At 35.2% G+C, this 15,294-nt stretch overlaps 1 protein-coding gene across 1 annotated transcript; it reads left to right on the top strand.

Moving 5' to 3' along the window:
• The first annotated feature begins 4,128 nt into the window (after nucleotides 1-4,128).
• Nucleotides 4,129-11,621, top strand: LOC136811645 (uncharacterized). Its single transcript, XM_067068269.1, is given in 8 exon segments — nucleotides 4,129-4,137; nucleotides 8,153-8,503; nucleotides 8,769-8,823; nucleotides 8,826-8,899; nucleotides 9,570-9,682; nucleotides 10,326-10,422; nucleotides 10,703-10,791; nucleotides 11,141-11,621. Coding segments are annotated over 8 exon segments (885 nt in total). The 3' UTR covers nucleotides 11,238-11,621.
• The last annotated feature ends 3,673 nt before the right edge of the window (nucleotides 11,622-15,294 follow it).

Here is a 15,294-nt window from a genome sequence, read left to right as displayed (position 1 = left end):
TTTTGAATTTATCGATAGAAATGTTTTTGAGGTTTCTGATGCTCTTTGGCATAGCATTAAAAAGTTTTGCACCTTGCACTGCAAGTGTGCTGTCTCTAAATTTTGATGTTTGGTTCTTTGGAATTGACAGTGTACACATCCGGCCCAGCCGGGGGTTTTCAGTGGTTTTGATACCATTTACAGTAGGTACAATCTTTTCCATCACCTTCCAGACGTACATTATTCTGTAGCGTTCTCTTCGCCTTTGAAGAGAGTAAATTTTTGTCTGTTTTAGACACTCCCAATAATTGTTTGGGGTGCCATTTATCTTTCGTAAGAAGGACTTTTGAATATCTTCAAGTCTCTGAATGAGACCAACTGCATTTGGGCTCCACAGAACGGAGCAATATTCTAATATTGGTATCACCAATGATTTATATAGTACGGTCATACAATTTAAAGATCGTGAAGAAAAAGTTCTCAGGATCCAAGATGTTAAGTTCTTAGCCTTTTCGATTACTGCAGTAATTTGCTTCTGAAATGTGCAATTACTGTCCATAAGGATTCCAAGGTCTTTCACAACATCTTTGTTTTCAATCTCAACACCAGACGGTGATGTATAGCTTGTTTGAGTCTTGATCTCATGGTTCTTTCCATAGCGCAAGAGTTCAAATTTTATATCATTCAGCTTCATGTTGTTGTCATCCGTCCATTTATATATTCTATCAAGATCTTTTTGAAGTAGGACAGCATCTTCTAGAGTTTTGACTTCCTTTGTGGCGCGAGTGTCATCAGCGAAGGATTTGAGAAAGCTGTGCACCACTTCCTTGTCTATATCCCCAATCAATATGAGGAAAATCAAAGGTCCCAAAACACTACCTTGAGGGACTCCTGAAATGACCTGTTGTGATTCAGAAGTGACACCATTCACTAGCACTGATTGTTTTCTCTCTGTTAGGAAGGACTTTAGCCACTGTAATAATTTTCCATCTATTCCTAGTTTCTTTATTTTTCGTAGGACAATTGAATGGTCTACTTTGTCAAAAGCCTTTGAAAAATCTAGGTACACAACATCCGCATTAGCACCTTCGTCCAATATATTTAGTATCAGGTCATATTGTTCCAAAAGCTGACTCAAACATGAACGCCCGCTTCTGAATCCATGTTGATTGGGATTGAACAGATTATTTTCATCCATGTGCTTTACAATATGTGCTCTGAGTACTTTTTCAAATATCTTGATGACATGGGATGTTAGGGCTACTGGTCTATAATTTGATGCCAGTGATCTGCTACCTCCTTTGTGGATTGGTGTGATTGTGCATCTTTTAAGTTCGTCTGGGACAATCCCTTTGTCCAAACTTTGTCTCCAGAGGATACAAAGAGGAATGGAAAGTTCTTCTTTGCATTGTTTGAGAAAGGTTGCAGGGAAACCATCGGGACCTGGTGCTGCAGTTTGGGACAGATCGTTGATTGCTTTTATTAAATCATCTTCTGTAACTTGTAGATCTGAAATGATATCTACGTTGACTTCATCATTTTCCCTCTGTATTATATCGAATGGTTTTGGTGCACTGAAGACGGAAACATATTGTCTTGACAGAATTTCAGCCATTTCTTTGCTTCGTTGCGTCAATTCACCATTTGTGTTCAGCAGAGGGCCAATTTTCGTTTTTATCTTTGCTTTCTTTCTCGCATAAGCAAAGAAATATTTTGAGTTTTTCTTTATGGAATTGATTGCTATATTTTCAACATAACTCTTGGAATCCCTAAATGATTTTTGTAAGTCCTTTTCAATTGTCAAAAGTTCCTTTGTTATTTTAGTCTTCTTTGATTGGGACGTGCATTTTAAAAATTGCTTTGTAATTTTTCTTCTTCTTTTCGTAAGAGATCGGCGATATCTTTCAACTTTTGATTTCTTCCTGGTATCCTGGTATCCTGGTACATGGACAGGCTTCTTTGAGATTTTTCTCGAAAAGTAAAAAGAGGGTGTTCTTAGGTTAGGTAGGGGCCACTGGGGTAGGGGCAATTAATTGAACCAGAACGTAGTTTATATTCAGTTAATTCCAGATGTAGGAGTACATGAAAAACAAAATGTTTAAAAGTCATCATAATTTTTTGGGAAATTCACGGTGTGAAAGGTTGAAATTTTTCATGAATTGCACCTATTCACTGCAAATTCATGATATGTCCCATTCCAAGGTCTTCTGACATTACATCACGTACCCAATAGGTGATTGGTTGTAAGTGACGTAAAATAAGTCAATACGTCACTTTCAACCAATCAGCTGTGGAAGACAATGGTGCATATCAAGAGTTTAACCAAAAATGTTTTTGTGAAATCACCAAAAAGGCTTTGGTAATAAGTTTCCCTACTGCTTAAATATACCTTTTTATAAAATTATTTCGTGTTATTTTATGTAATTTGTGAAATTTGTGAAATTGAACCAGTAGAACGTGGTTGGAAAATTGTTCTTTACGTTTTATATGAAGAATAAAACCAGTCAAAACAATCAAAAATGGTACAGTACTGCCAAATGAAAGCTGTGAATACTCATGTTGCTACCTGTCAGTATAGACCTAACTCTTCATACAAAAATTACGGGAAACGCATATTTGGACTTTGAACCCTATGCTGCACTCAAGCACTTGAGCCAAAATCCCGCAAAGGCGGGACAAAAATCAGTTTTTCGAAGTTTGCAAAAAAACGCCACATAGAAGATCTTTCAAATTCAGTATGTGAATAGGGCAGTAAAAAATACAACTTTTCTATTTTTCCTTTTTTTTGCAAAAGTTCTAGGAATGAAAATAAAGGGATAATGATAATTGAATACTATCCATTGATGATCCGCGGCACTATCGTAAAGCTAGAATCACTTCGCGTACTTCGCTTGAGAAAATGATTGACAGATTGAAGTTTTTCATCCCCGCGGCGCGTGCCGCGCGGCACGCGCCGGAGCTCGGGCGCTATGCGAGAGTTCTCGGCTCAATCCTCGGACCGCGCTAAAATGGTAAACTGAGCTGTGATAGATCATTTCGATGGAAGTTGTTGGAATGTTTACAAGGCTCTTGACAGAAAATCGTTTGTTTTATTGTCAATTGTCAATGATGACAGTGTGGTTATTAATTTTGTTAGATCTGACAAATTGATGTTTGTAAGTGCACTTTATAGTTTTGATTCCCATTGAAGAATCATATTCTGGTTTTCATGTTATTAGATGCTGTTTTAGAGCTTTAGGTCTACACTGCCTGTACAATGAACCTATTTATTTAATTTTTGAGAAATTTTTCTATATAAGTGACTAATTTGTTGTTTTCTACTTGTTGTGGTTAGGGTAAAATGTAAAATTTGTACTTACACATTCTCAAGCAATTGTTATTCCTTTACTATTCTACTACAGGTCAAGACATTCAGCGACAAAATTTTTTAGCATAATTTTGGGTTGCGGGAATTAAAATATTTCATATATATAATTTTTTGACTTATATTTTTTTATAAATAACTTCAGATGGAATGAATATCTCAAGCAGAATTTGGTGAATTGTGTGGCAAAGGAATGTCTATATCATGTAAAAAAGTTCCAGAATTATGCCAATTTTAGCAATTTTTTAACAAGAAATTTGGCTGTTTGAAAAAAGAAACTGTCTGACTGTTGTCGCCCTTTGCTGAAAAAACAAGATTTTGATTGGGGTATCTTTTGGGCATTTTTTATTTGCAAATTTCTTCCAGTCTGTACAGAGAGTTTACACACCAGATCTGAAGTCAATCTGAAGAGTGCTCTAGGATTTATGGTAATTTTAATGCTACATAAGTTAATGTAAAATATGGTTTCGCAATAGCAGACAGTATAATGTTTATATAAAGAAGTTAGCAAAACAGAACTAAAACTAAAATTTTATCCTTATTTTTTAAAATTTATATAGTCATCTGGGGTAATTACGGGACGATTTTGACTTATTTGGGCATCACTCTGAAAGTATTAATCCTAGAGATCCGATCTTTTGATATTTTATTTGTCAAAATATGACCTTTACATAAGATGTATTACTTTTCCTTGAAATTTAGTAGATGTTCCTAAAATTTATTTTAAAGGTGTCCTGTAATTACCCCGCATTTTGGGGTAATTATGGGACACCCTCGGGGTAAATATGGGACAGGTATAAAATGTTATTGAAAAATCCAGATATCTTTCCAAAAGGTCATGATATTTGAGGTTTTGCATTCACTTGATGACTTCAAATCCAAGTGCTATCATTTAAAGGACTTTCAACAAAATTAGTGACAGTGTCCCGTTTTTACCCCAGCTTTTTTCCCATTTTGGGGTAATAACGGGACACTTTAAACAGTAATATTTGTATAGAGCAATCTAGACCAACTGAAGTAAATTTAGATGCAAACCTTTGCAGGTTTTGAAAGACTTAGAGTGTAGTTATGATTCCATTAAACTAGGAAATCAAGTTTGTACTTTTCTTATAAAAAATAAACACTTGAAACTCAAACTTTAGTGTCCCATAATTACCCCAAAATTAAGATTTGACTACGGGGTAAATATGGGACACACTTTTTAGAGATAAGGTGCTTTGCTTGACAATGAGACTATTATAATCTCAAACCATAGTATCTTGATGCCAGAATTCAGTCAAAATATAATCAAAGTGATTGCAGCTCTTCCTGACACTAAAGCTTGAAAAGTTCCTTCTAAAACTACGAAAATTGATTTTTATGGTGACATATGAAACTTTTGTTGAAACATCAAAAGTATATGTTAGAATAATCTAACTAGACATTTTTCTAGCAGCTAGAATGACTATCTCAAAAATCCTCCCCATCTGAATCCAAATTTATAACAATAACACCATCTTTAGGGGTGTCCCGTATTTACCCCTTAATTTTAACTGTCCCGTAATTACCCCAGATGACTATATAGGAAATCAGGAAAAAAAATTAGAGATTACTTCAGGGATTTTAATTAGGGTGAGAATTTGTTCTGGCATTTTTTGGTTTAATTTCTCGAAACCCTAAAAAAGCTCAGTTTTTACTCCAATCAGCCGATTAAAAGCAATTGAAAGGCCATTTGTAGAATATGTAGTGATATGTCTGAGAAAACAAAATATTTTATCTTTTTTTAAATAATCATTTTTTCCAGCTAGGATTTGGATAAGACTTTCAAGTAGCATTGTATGGTAGCAATAACAGCATCTTGCTGTACCATGAACGTCTACAACTTCTACCTAAGGCCAGAATATAATTATATTTAAATATAGAATATGTATGGTGGAAAATATTGTAAACAAATTGTCTTCAATTGTCAAACTATCCTGTAATGATTTTTTGTATTAGAATAAAACTCTTCTCTAGCTGCCAGAAGCACATAGTCTACCTTCAAATTGATACCATCTTCCAGACAAACAAAAATTAAAAACTTCAAAATGATTTCCTGTGGCTATATTATAATTATACTTCTATACTACTAAACATGTCAAATATAAAAAATATAAAAGTTAAAAATTAGTAACTTGTAGAATTTCTAACAAAACAAAAATAGGGAGTATTGAAAAGAAGGTAAAAAGCTGTTTTATCAGAAGGGAAATGTGTAAAATGATACTAAATGTACAGCAAGTGTGGTGTCTTTGAGTTAAATTACTGAAGAAAAAAGAAGGTTGGAAGTAAAAAATATTAATAACAAACCTGTTAGTCTTTGTGTTTCTGAAGTCAAAAAGTATGTTAAACATATGAAGCATGGCTCTTAAAATTTGAATACTTGTTGCAAATAAATTGCAAACTAACATTCTAAATTTGAGCTACAAAATAAACCCATAAAGAAAATAATTTCATGCAAAAAAATCCTTCAGCCAGTGTAGAAAAGAAAAAGTTGATGCTGTGCGTTTTCGAATGTTTTGAAAATGGCCGCACCGAAACGTCAATAATACGCAAAGGCAAATCCACGGCTTTTTTCAGTTTATTGCTTTTGCGCCAAATTGGTATCGTCTACACTGTAAACATCTCCGCCACTGCTTACTCCACCCGAATTTATCACGCCTCTCCTAAACTATTCCCTTTTTAGTGATCTTGTGTAGACGATAGGATCGTCTAAGCAATGTGATACGCCAAAAGAAAGCTTCCTCGTCAAAATATTATTTTCCGTGGCATTACGTAATCTTTGAAATTAAAGATGGTAGCTGCAGTAGTGTAGCACATCAAAACCAGCTGAAAAGCAAGCTGTAAGCATGATTCTGCAGATTTCTTGGCAAGTTTTAGATCAAAACTTAATCTCTTTGATTGAAATGATTTATTTAAATGAAGAATGGACTCTACAGAATCTATGAAGTTGCTCTATATTGGTTGTGTTGCTGGATTTCTGCGAAAAACATTTAAGTTGTCGGCATTTTGTTTTGAGCATAGACAGTGTGCTTTTGGTGGCTCACATATTGTTTTGTAGTGGATTTAAATGTAACTGAGATATTTCCAAGCACAACATGATGTAACAGAGATAGAAATGTGCATTATAATGAACTGGATCTAACTTCTGGAGACACACATTTCTCATCTGACACCAGCCATTCATAACCGCCTAGGCGGTAACCGAAGCGAAGGCACCGCCTTCAATCAAGCCAGCTCATTGTCAATTCAAGTCTATGTGAATAAAAATATGCACTAGAAAAGTTTCCATGTCTATAGAGAGTCATGCTGGAATTCCAATGAACATTTTGTCACACTTATGTGGCTGTTTTCACCTAAATTTGATGTTATCGCAAGATTACCGCAAAGTTTGCTATATTTACGTAACTTTAGCGCAACATGTTTTTGTTGATTTTTGGATAATTTATCAATTTTTGTGAAATGTTTTACTTTAACTTATGAAACCTGACTGGTTTGATGAGTATTCAGTGAAGAAATTTTTTGAAAAGAGCTTTCCAGCTTAAAATGATAGCCATTTTTGTCTTTTTCTTTGATTTTCTCAAAATGCGTTTCCGGGGGTTCGCAAACACCTTGTCAGAAATATCTTAGGATTGAGAGTAGCTACAGACTTGAAATTTTCAGGGAAGTTTCCTTAAATGATTGTGCATTGAATGAATGGATTAAAAAGTTTTAAAATTGGTTTCCTGATTTTTAATCTCAAAAAAGCGTTTTTTTCAGTTTATTACCCCCTGGAAAAATATTTTAATTTTTTTTTTCACTCATTCCAGACCTTTTCTAAATATTAGTCATTTAAAAAAAAACTAACTTCATAGGTCAAGCCGACTATTCAGAAAACCTGACACAAGCAAAATAAAGTATTTTACCCCCTGGCTGATTTTACCCCCGTCTTTGGTTATTTTTAGATTTTTTTTTTATTTTTAGAAATGTTAATAGTTGATATACATTTCCTGAAAATTTCATTACGAAATGTAAAGAAGTTCTTGAGTTATTGCAAAAAATGTGATTTTTTGACTTTTGAAATCTGGCGGTAGACTACCACCTTAAGGGAGTTTATGTCGAGTAAATAGGTTTCTTTTGTTGTCGCTATAAAAAATCTGCATAATTAGCGTGTTGTGACAAAATTCTTTTGTTTCAAGCCTGATTATGCGCAAACTTTTAGGGCTTATATTTTGGGTACACCTCTCCTATACGAAAAGGTACCTATATCTTCTTGCTCAGAATTTCCTAGCGATTCTACTAATATAACCGCATCATGACCGCACCATAATATGGAAAGCTAGAGCTCGAGAAAATTATAACTTAATCTGACTTAATCTTGATTTTACTCGACTTCTGACAGTTTTACAAGAACCAATTTAATATCATTGCGTTAAGTAGAAACCGTCCGATTTGTACGGCGAGCCGTCTTTTCTGGACTTTCATTTAATGACCTAATCAACGTTTTTACAATAGAATTTTCAATAGAAGTGATCGTTGAACTTTGAGTAATCAGAAAGGCTGTTTTTTCATCTCTTAAGGGGGTAGTCATATGAGATTTTGAAAATTGGTGAAAAATTTATCAATTTCGGGATTTAGGGCTTTTTAGGATCCTTTATCCTTCCTGAACATACCCTGAAAATTTCAAGGCCGTAGCATAAATATCTGCCGATATATTGGGTTTCTTATGAGCCCTGGTATACAATTTTCTCCTTAGCAACGGGAAATCGCATCCGTTGCTAGGGCCTCATTTCCGTATGGCTGCTCTAAACATAGCATCATGACATACCAAATGAAAGCTATGTTGGTGATCGAGCTCTCCTTGCTTTACTCCTCGACTACGATGGTACATTAGCTCCAATAGCTCCCACTCCAGCTATGGCCAAAATCCCGACAGAAACAAAACGTTTATTAGAACGTCTTTCAAATCACCCTGATGTTTTTATCGCCGTCATATCAGGCCGTAGTGTTGATGATGTTAAATCTATGGTTGGTATTGAGGGGCTAACATATGCAGGCAATCACGGATTGGATATTATCCATAATGATGGATCGAAGTTTGTACATCCTATGCCAGCGGAGCATCAAGAACGATTAGCAAGGATGCTGAAACAACTCCATGAAGAGGTATGAAGAACTTTTCAATAAATTCAGTTCACTGACCCTTTTAATTTGAACGATCAATCGATGAGAGATTCGATTTATGAAAACTTACTATTTATTATGTAATGAAATTTCGGAATGGAGAGTATCCATTATATAGTTTTGTGATAAGTTTAAGACAGTATATTTCCAACAAGAACTTTACTAGTTTACTAGTCTAGCTCTAGTATAATACGTAGTTCCGCGGTCTAAAAAAATCGTCAAATTCTTTTACGTTATACCTTCTCAGGTCTGTCAACATGGTGCTTGGGTGGAGAACAAGGGCGTTTTGTTGACGTATCATTATGTGAAGTTCCATTGGAGAAAAGGAATGAACTGATCGAAAAAGCCAGACAATTGATCACATATTCTGGATTCATTGTAAGTTATTATTTATATCCTTCTATGGCCTGGTACCTCCCTAGATTTTTAACGCCCAAAGGGCTGGATATCGTGCTTTTGCTGAAAAGTGTGTCACGTGACATTGCAATAGAATTTTAGCACTTGACCACTCAGAAGCTTCGCGGGTTTTCGAAAACAATAGCAGCGATATTTTTTTGCGATATTCACTTTTTTTGCTTGGAAGAGCTTAAAGCACTCCATCTAGCCCTTGGGGCTTTATAAATCTATGTGTACCTCCCCACTCGATGGAGCCCTTTTAACATGGAGTGCCGAAAGAAAAGGACGACTTATTCTAGTTAACCATCCCAGAATGATTCACGCAAACATGTCACTGCTTTAAATGTCTTTTACGCATCGTTCTTTTAAGTTTAATCTACCTAGGTCGTCATCAAAATGGCAGTTTATTTAGGTTTTTCTTAAATTTTCAAGTTTAAGGACAACATCACGAATATGCATTCATCCCAAAATAATGATATAACATGTGAAAATGATGGTCTTGGCGCTGACAAAGAAAAACAGGCTCGCCTTTCTGGCATTAAAACCATTTTAAGAACTGTGTGTTTTTGGCACTGGACCAATCCTTATCTTATCGGTTGCATAGAATTATGAAATATGTAGAACGACTTGAAATAATTTTACTATTGTACAGGCTGGTCAAGCTCATTGTGCTTTGGAAATCAAACCCCCAAATGTCAACTGGAATAGAGGAAGAGCATCCATTCATATTTTAAGAACTGCTTTTGGTGTTGATTGGTCCGAAAGGTATGAATTTTGAATTGATATACTCGACGCAAATGGTCAATTCAATTGCTAAAACTTTCAACATTGACATCCCTGGATTGCTAAATGATCACGTGATCAAGTGTTTTCCGTAGAAGCACTTACACGCTTTTGTTTATAAGAATGGTGTAAATCCATTTCATCATGGATATTCTTAACTTCTTTGGGAAAATCATCCTAAAATATTCTTACAGCATATTCTTAGGTTAGGATCCTAATTCATACTAGATTTAACATTTAGTACATACGTCTCAAGCATAAAATGGCACTTTTGTAAAAGGAGTGAGCCTAACTTGGGGATAATTGATAATTTATAATTGAAAATGCTCTTAAATTGGCATTCTTAGCTTTAGTAGCAAAATTCCATGATGATGATTGATATTCTTATCATATTCTTAGTTTTTTGGCCATTTTCATCATGGACATTCTTATAAAGTGTATTCTTATGAAAAAAAAGCGTGTATGGAACAAGAAAAGTCGAAACGATACAAGACAAAACATTTATGGGGATTTTTAAGCCTATCTGTATATGCCTAAATAGTCCCCGGATTCCAAGTTTTACTCGTATAACGAGACTAGAAACAAGCGTTAAAAATAATCAAAATTTCTCATTCTTTTGATATAGAGTTCGCATCTTATTTGCTGGTGATGACGTCACAGATGAAGACGCAATGAAAGCTTTGAAGGGGATGGCTATCTCGTTCAGAATCGTCAACAACCATGTATGTAAAAAATAAATTGACCACATTGCTTGTATTCCGCGGTCTCAGGGTTTCTTATGAAGAATTTGACACTGTTCAAATTGTTTTGAAATTGCAAAAAAAAAAATTGCAATTGCCAGGTACTCGTCATTATTGCAGCGTTTAGATTTTATGTCCCGCAAAGTTTTGGATTAGCAGCGTGATAGAATTTGGCCTATAATTTAAAACAAACGGCCTAAACTACAACCTAATATACATATACATTGTTATGTATTAATTGACCTTTATTTTTTCTTTGTAGATGACGAAAACAATGGCTGACAAACGACTCCCATCCACCGATTCTGTGGTCACTCTTCTTAAATGGGTTGAAAGACACATGTCTACAAGGTATGTTTGACCACTGAAAATAGTGAGAGAACATATATTACAGCGTTGTTTTGGAATGAACCCATATTAGGGTAGCAGGGTTTCATGGTTCTTTGCTGATGATCTTACTTTAAAAAACTACCATTTGAAATTGTAGTAAATTTATATTTGATACTGTTGACTCTCAACAGTCAGACATTTTGTTATTCGTCTCTCTTTACCACTGTTTGTAACTAAAGAAATTCCCTGTGCCTTTGCTTATCAAGGAGAAACTTTCATGAATTATTTTCTACGATTCAAACAATCCAGACTTGCCTCTCAAATTTGGATTTGCGAGATTAAACTGTATTTTGAACCCTGTTTTTTTTAGGAAACCAAGACCAGAGAATGTTGGACGACGAAAATATTCACCCAAATCATCGAAATTCAACCAAGAAACCTCGTCTATTGTCACCTTACCAGCGTAAGGGGATCTGAATAACGTTCCAAGAGTTTTTGGATGGTTTACCGTCAATGAGGAACGTTTCTATTGAAGGAGAAATTCTAAACTCGAGTGTGTGAACATTTTCCTGTCAATTGTGAAGAGGTTAAAAGCACATTTGAAACTGCTGACCAAGACACACTTAAACAAGACGAAATTTAGTTTTTGAGCCTGTTTTTTGGCTGACGAAAAGGAAAATATTGAGAATAGTGAATTTTCGGTGCCATCTTTTTCTCTTAAAACGGCGCCATCTTTTTCTCTTAAAATTTTACTTTAAGTTTTTGTTACAGTTAAGTTTTGTAAATTTTTGAATTTGTAAATAGTTTGAAAACTAAAATTTTTTAGAAAAGAATTAAATCTATATAATTTCGAATCTATTTACCTCACACTTTCATCCTCCCATCCATCCTCATCTCTCAGATAATAATGAAGTAAATCAGTTAAAAAGTTCTTTCACCTTGGCATTTCATTTTCTACATTTCAAAGAATAATTTTTTCAATTTCTTAAACATTTTTGATCCTTAGATTGTTCTCCTCATCGTCCCAATGGTGTTTTAAACGTAGTATACAAGGGTACTAAAAAAAGTACTCCGCATAATTTCCATCCATAAATCTAAGCATTTTTGATAATTTTAGGATATCAACCCATTTTATGTAACTAAACTGCCAAATAATGCTTAAAATACGCTAACAAAATTCCACCAGCTAAAATATGACTTTGATAAGATTCTGACAGAGAATACTATAGATTCGAGATAGTGGTTTCAAAAATTATTTGGGACCTCAACATTTTTTGGCAAGGCTTAGACCAATCAATAAAATCTTGAAGGGTTAAAAACGAATCTTCAACTTTTCCCAGGTCAAAAGTATGGAATTTTAAAAGAATAGAATCTTGCTTTGTCTTTAGTTTTTCTTTATCGTAACTCCAAATCATACCAGATTCTCCCTTGGCTCCTACTAGGCTAGAAATCTAAGCTAGTTTGATTCAGTCACTTGGATAAATCTGATGGTTAAGTTGTGACTGAATAACTTTTTTTGTCGCTATAAAAAATCTGCATAATTAGCGTGTTGTGACAAAATTCTTTTGTTTCAAGCCTGATTATGCGCAAACTTTTAGGGTTTATATTTTGGGTACACCTCTCCTATACGAAAAGGTACCTATATCTTCTTGCTCAGAATTTCCTAGCGATTATACTAATACAACCGCATCATGACCGCACCATAATATGGAAAGCCTAGAGCTTGAGAAAATTATAACTTATTATTATACAGATTTACAAGCTAGGCTCACAGTGGGCCTCTAACCGATCTTATTTTACACTATTCTTGAATCGTATTTTGAGGGATGGTTTTCCCATGCATCGCGTTGAGGTTTTCTTTGAAAGTCTTGATAGACTTTGCTGTAACGACATTTCTCGGCAGTCTATTCCAGGTTGACACACATCTGTAATAAAAGGATTTCGTTTGTGGTCCGTGGAAACCGTCATTTGCGAAGTTAGGTAGAAGCTCATGGGGGTGTCTTCGATTTGAACGCGGATGTTTAGTCAACTTGTCAGGTATTGTTGTTTTATCGTAGTAGTGGAGGTGTTTGTAAACATGTACCATATCACAAAATCGTCTTCGAAATTCGAGTGTTGGTAAGCCGAGAATTTTGAGCCTATCACTATATGAAAGGCTGCGGTACGTTGGGACCAATCTTGTTGCACGTCTTTGCACTCCCTCAAGAGTAAGTTGACGTGTTTACGTAATCTTGGTGACCAAACTGATTGTGCGTCCTCAAGGTGTGGTCGGACAAATGTTGAATATAGCGTACGGAGGATCTCCGGAGTTAAGTTGGTAAAACCTCGTTTGATGACACCAAGCATTGAGTTGGCTTTTTTTACTTGATTGGCTATATGGTCTTCAAATGTCAATTCAGCATCAACCAATATACCCAGGTCTTTTTGTTCAAATACGTGCTCAAGCTGAATATCACCAAGACAATACGGATGAGCGTGTTTTATATTTACGAATTTGCCGATTGTAAGAACGTGACATTTATCCGGATGGAACTGTAATAGTCAATCATTGGACCATTTTTCGAGTGTGTCTATATCATTTTGTATGGCAAGGGAATCATTGACTGAATCTACCTCTTTGAAGATCTTTGTATCATCTGCGAAAAGTAGCAGAGCCGAAATCACCTTGTCAGGCAGATCATTTATGTACAGTACAAAGAGTAGAGGGCCCAAGACACTTCCTTGTGGTATTCCACTTAATACACTATCCATGTTGGATTTTGCTTGGTTTACTTTGACCAACTGCTTCCTTCTACTCAGAAACGATGAAATCCAGTTCTTTATTGATCCAACTATGCCATACCCTTCTAGCTTTTTGCAAAGCCTACGATGAGGCACTGTATCAAATGCTTTAGCGAAATCAAAATAGATGCAGTCTACAACTTTTCCGTCTGATATACTTTCACAGCACCTGTCGATATATTTCAATAGTTGAGTATGTAATGTTTGTGCTTATAAAATGGACAAAATCATTTTAACTTTGTGTTAATGAACTTTGATCTTATAAAAAGATCATATTTCTTAGAGAAAACATATTTTCTTATAATTAGCATAAAGCAATTATCTTTTTACGCATTTTTAATTGTTTCAATTTTGATCAGACAGTTTTCACGTTTTCTGATTTTCACATTTCTGACAGAACACCTTTGTAGAAGGATGTATGCGAGGGAAGTCAGAGAAAAGTCGCTATTTTAATTTACAAATTTGGAATTTAAGTCAATGAATTTCAAGTCATAATTCATCAATTTTCACTGAATTATTGGCATGACATTTCACAGCACACACTCATAGGCCAGCCGGTGAGTTTTTGGTTCTTTTGTTTTTCTGTGGTTTTGTCTAGGACTTTGGTTCTCAGTGCCTCTTTGTTATTTTCGTTTAAGTCTTTTGCTTGTGCAACCAGGTCTTCATACTTTTTCCTCTGATCTGGAGACAGGTCTTCACATACACTCATTCCTTTGTACGTGTTGTTACCCTTGAGAGCGGTGAGGTTCCCAAAGATGTTCTCTTTTTCTTTCTCGCTACCCAATGTTACCAGTATTGGACGAGTCTTTCCTTCAGATTTCGAACCGAGTCTAAACAATTGTTTGATGTTCACTTTCGCCCGGAGGTTTTGAATGAGCGTCTTCACATACTCTTCATCATACTTGGGTGCATCTTCAGCTGGTTCTTCAGCCCCGTGGATTATAATGCTTTTCGATCTTTTTACTTTTTCTCTTTGTTCTGCCTCTTCTTCTTCATTTACTTCTTTAACAGCAGTCTTAATACATTCGTTGGATGAGACAGTCTCTCTATCGGCAGTTACTGCAGCTGCGTACGATTTCGTACACTCCTCTTTGATGGTGGAAAGAATCTGTGTACGAAAATCCTCCAGTTTTTCTCCAGCTTATTTTCTACGTATTCCACGGTATGGAATGCTGGATCGTTAGACAGCTGTTTCTTTAAGTCTGACATTTCTTCTTTTTGAGACTACTATCTCCAGAAGGCGGTGTTCTGTGTTTTTCAACTTCTTGATCGTTTTCTCATTCTCTTTTATCGTCTCCTTTAGTTTAGCAAGTTATCTTTACATACCGATTATCATGTAAGGAGGTAACCTTGTACAGATGTAGTAAACGAGTCGGTTGCATTTGGAACAAGCCAGGCTTTCTTTGTTCTGATCGTCAGCACATGATGTGGGCGTGCAGAGTGGATTGGGAGTGTTTTTTTGATTTGTTGACGTCATTGTGATGTTTTGGTCGAGATTGTGGTTGTTATATGGTCGGATTTAAGTGGTTTTGGAAGTGATTTTTCATAATTTTCAGAAAAATTTAGATTTTTTTCTAACTTAATTTTGATTTTACTCGACTTCTGACAGTTTTACAAGAACCAATTTAATATCATTGCGTTAAGTAGAAACCGTCCGATTTGTATGGCGAGCCACATTTTCTGGACTTTCATTTAATGACCTAATCAACGTTTTTACAATAGAATTTTCAATAGAAGTGATCG

This window comes from Clytia hemisphaerica, unplaced genomic scaffold (assembly GCF_902728285.1).
Source record: "Clytia hemisphaerica strain Z4C2 unplaced genomic scaffold, Clytia hemisphaerica genome assembly, whole genome shotgun sequence".
In the NCBI taxonomy this organism is placed as follows: Eukaryota; Metazoa; Cnidaria; class Hydrozoa; order Leptothecata; family Clytiidae; genus Clytia; species Clytia hemisphaerica.
This window is presented reverse-complemented; position numbering and strand designations above follow the sequence as displayed.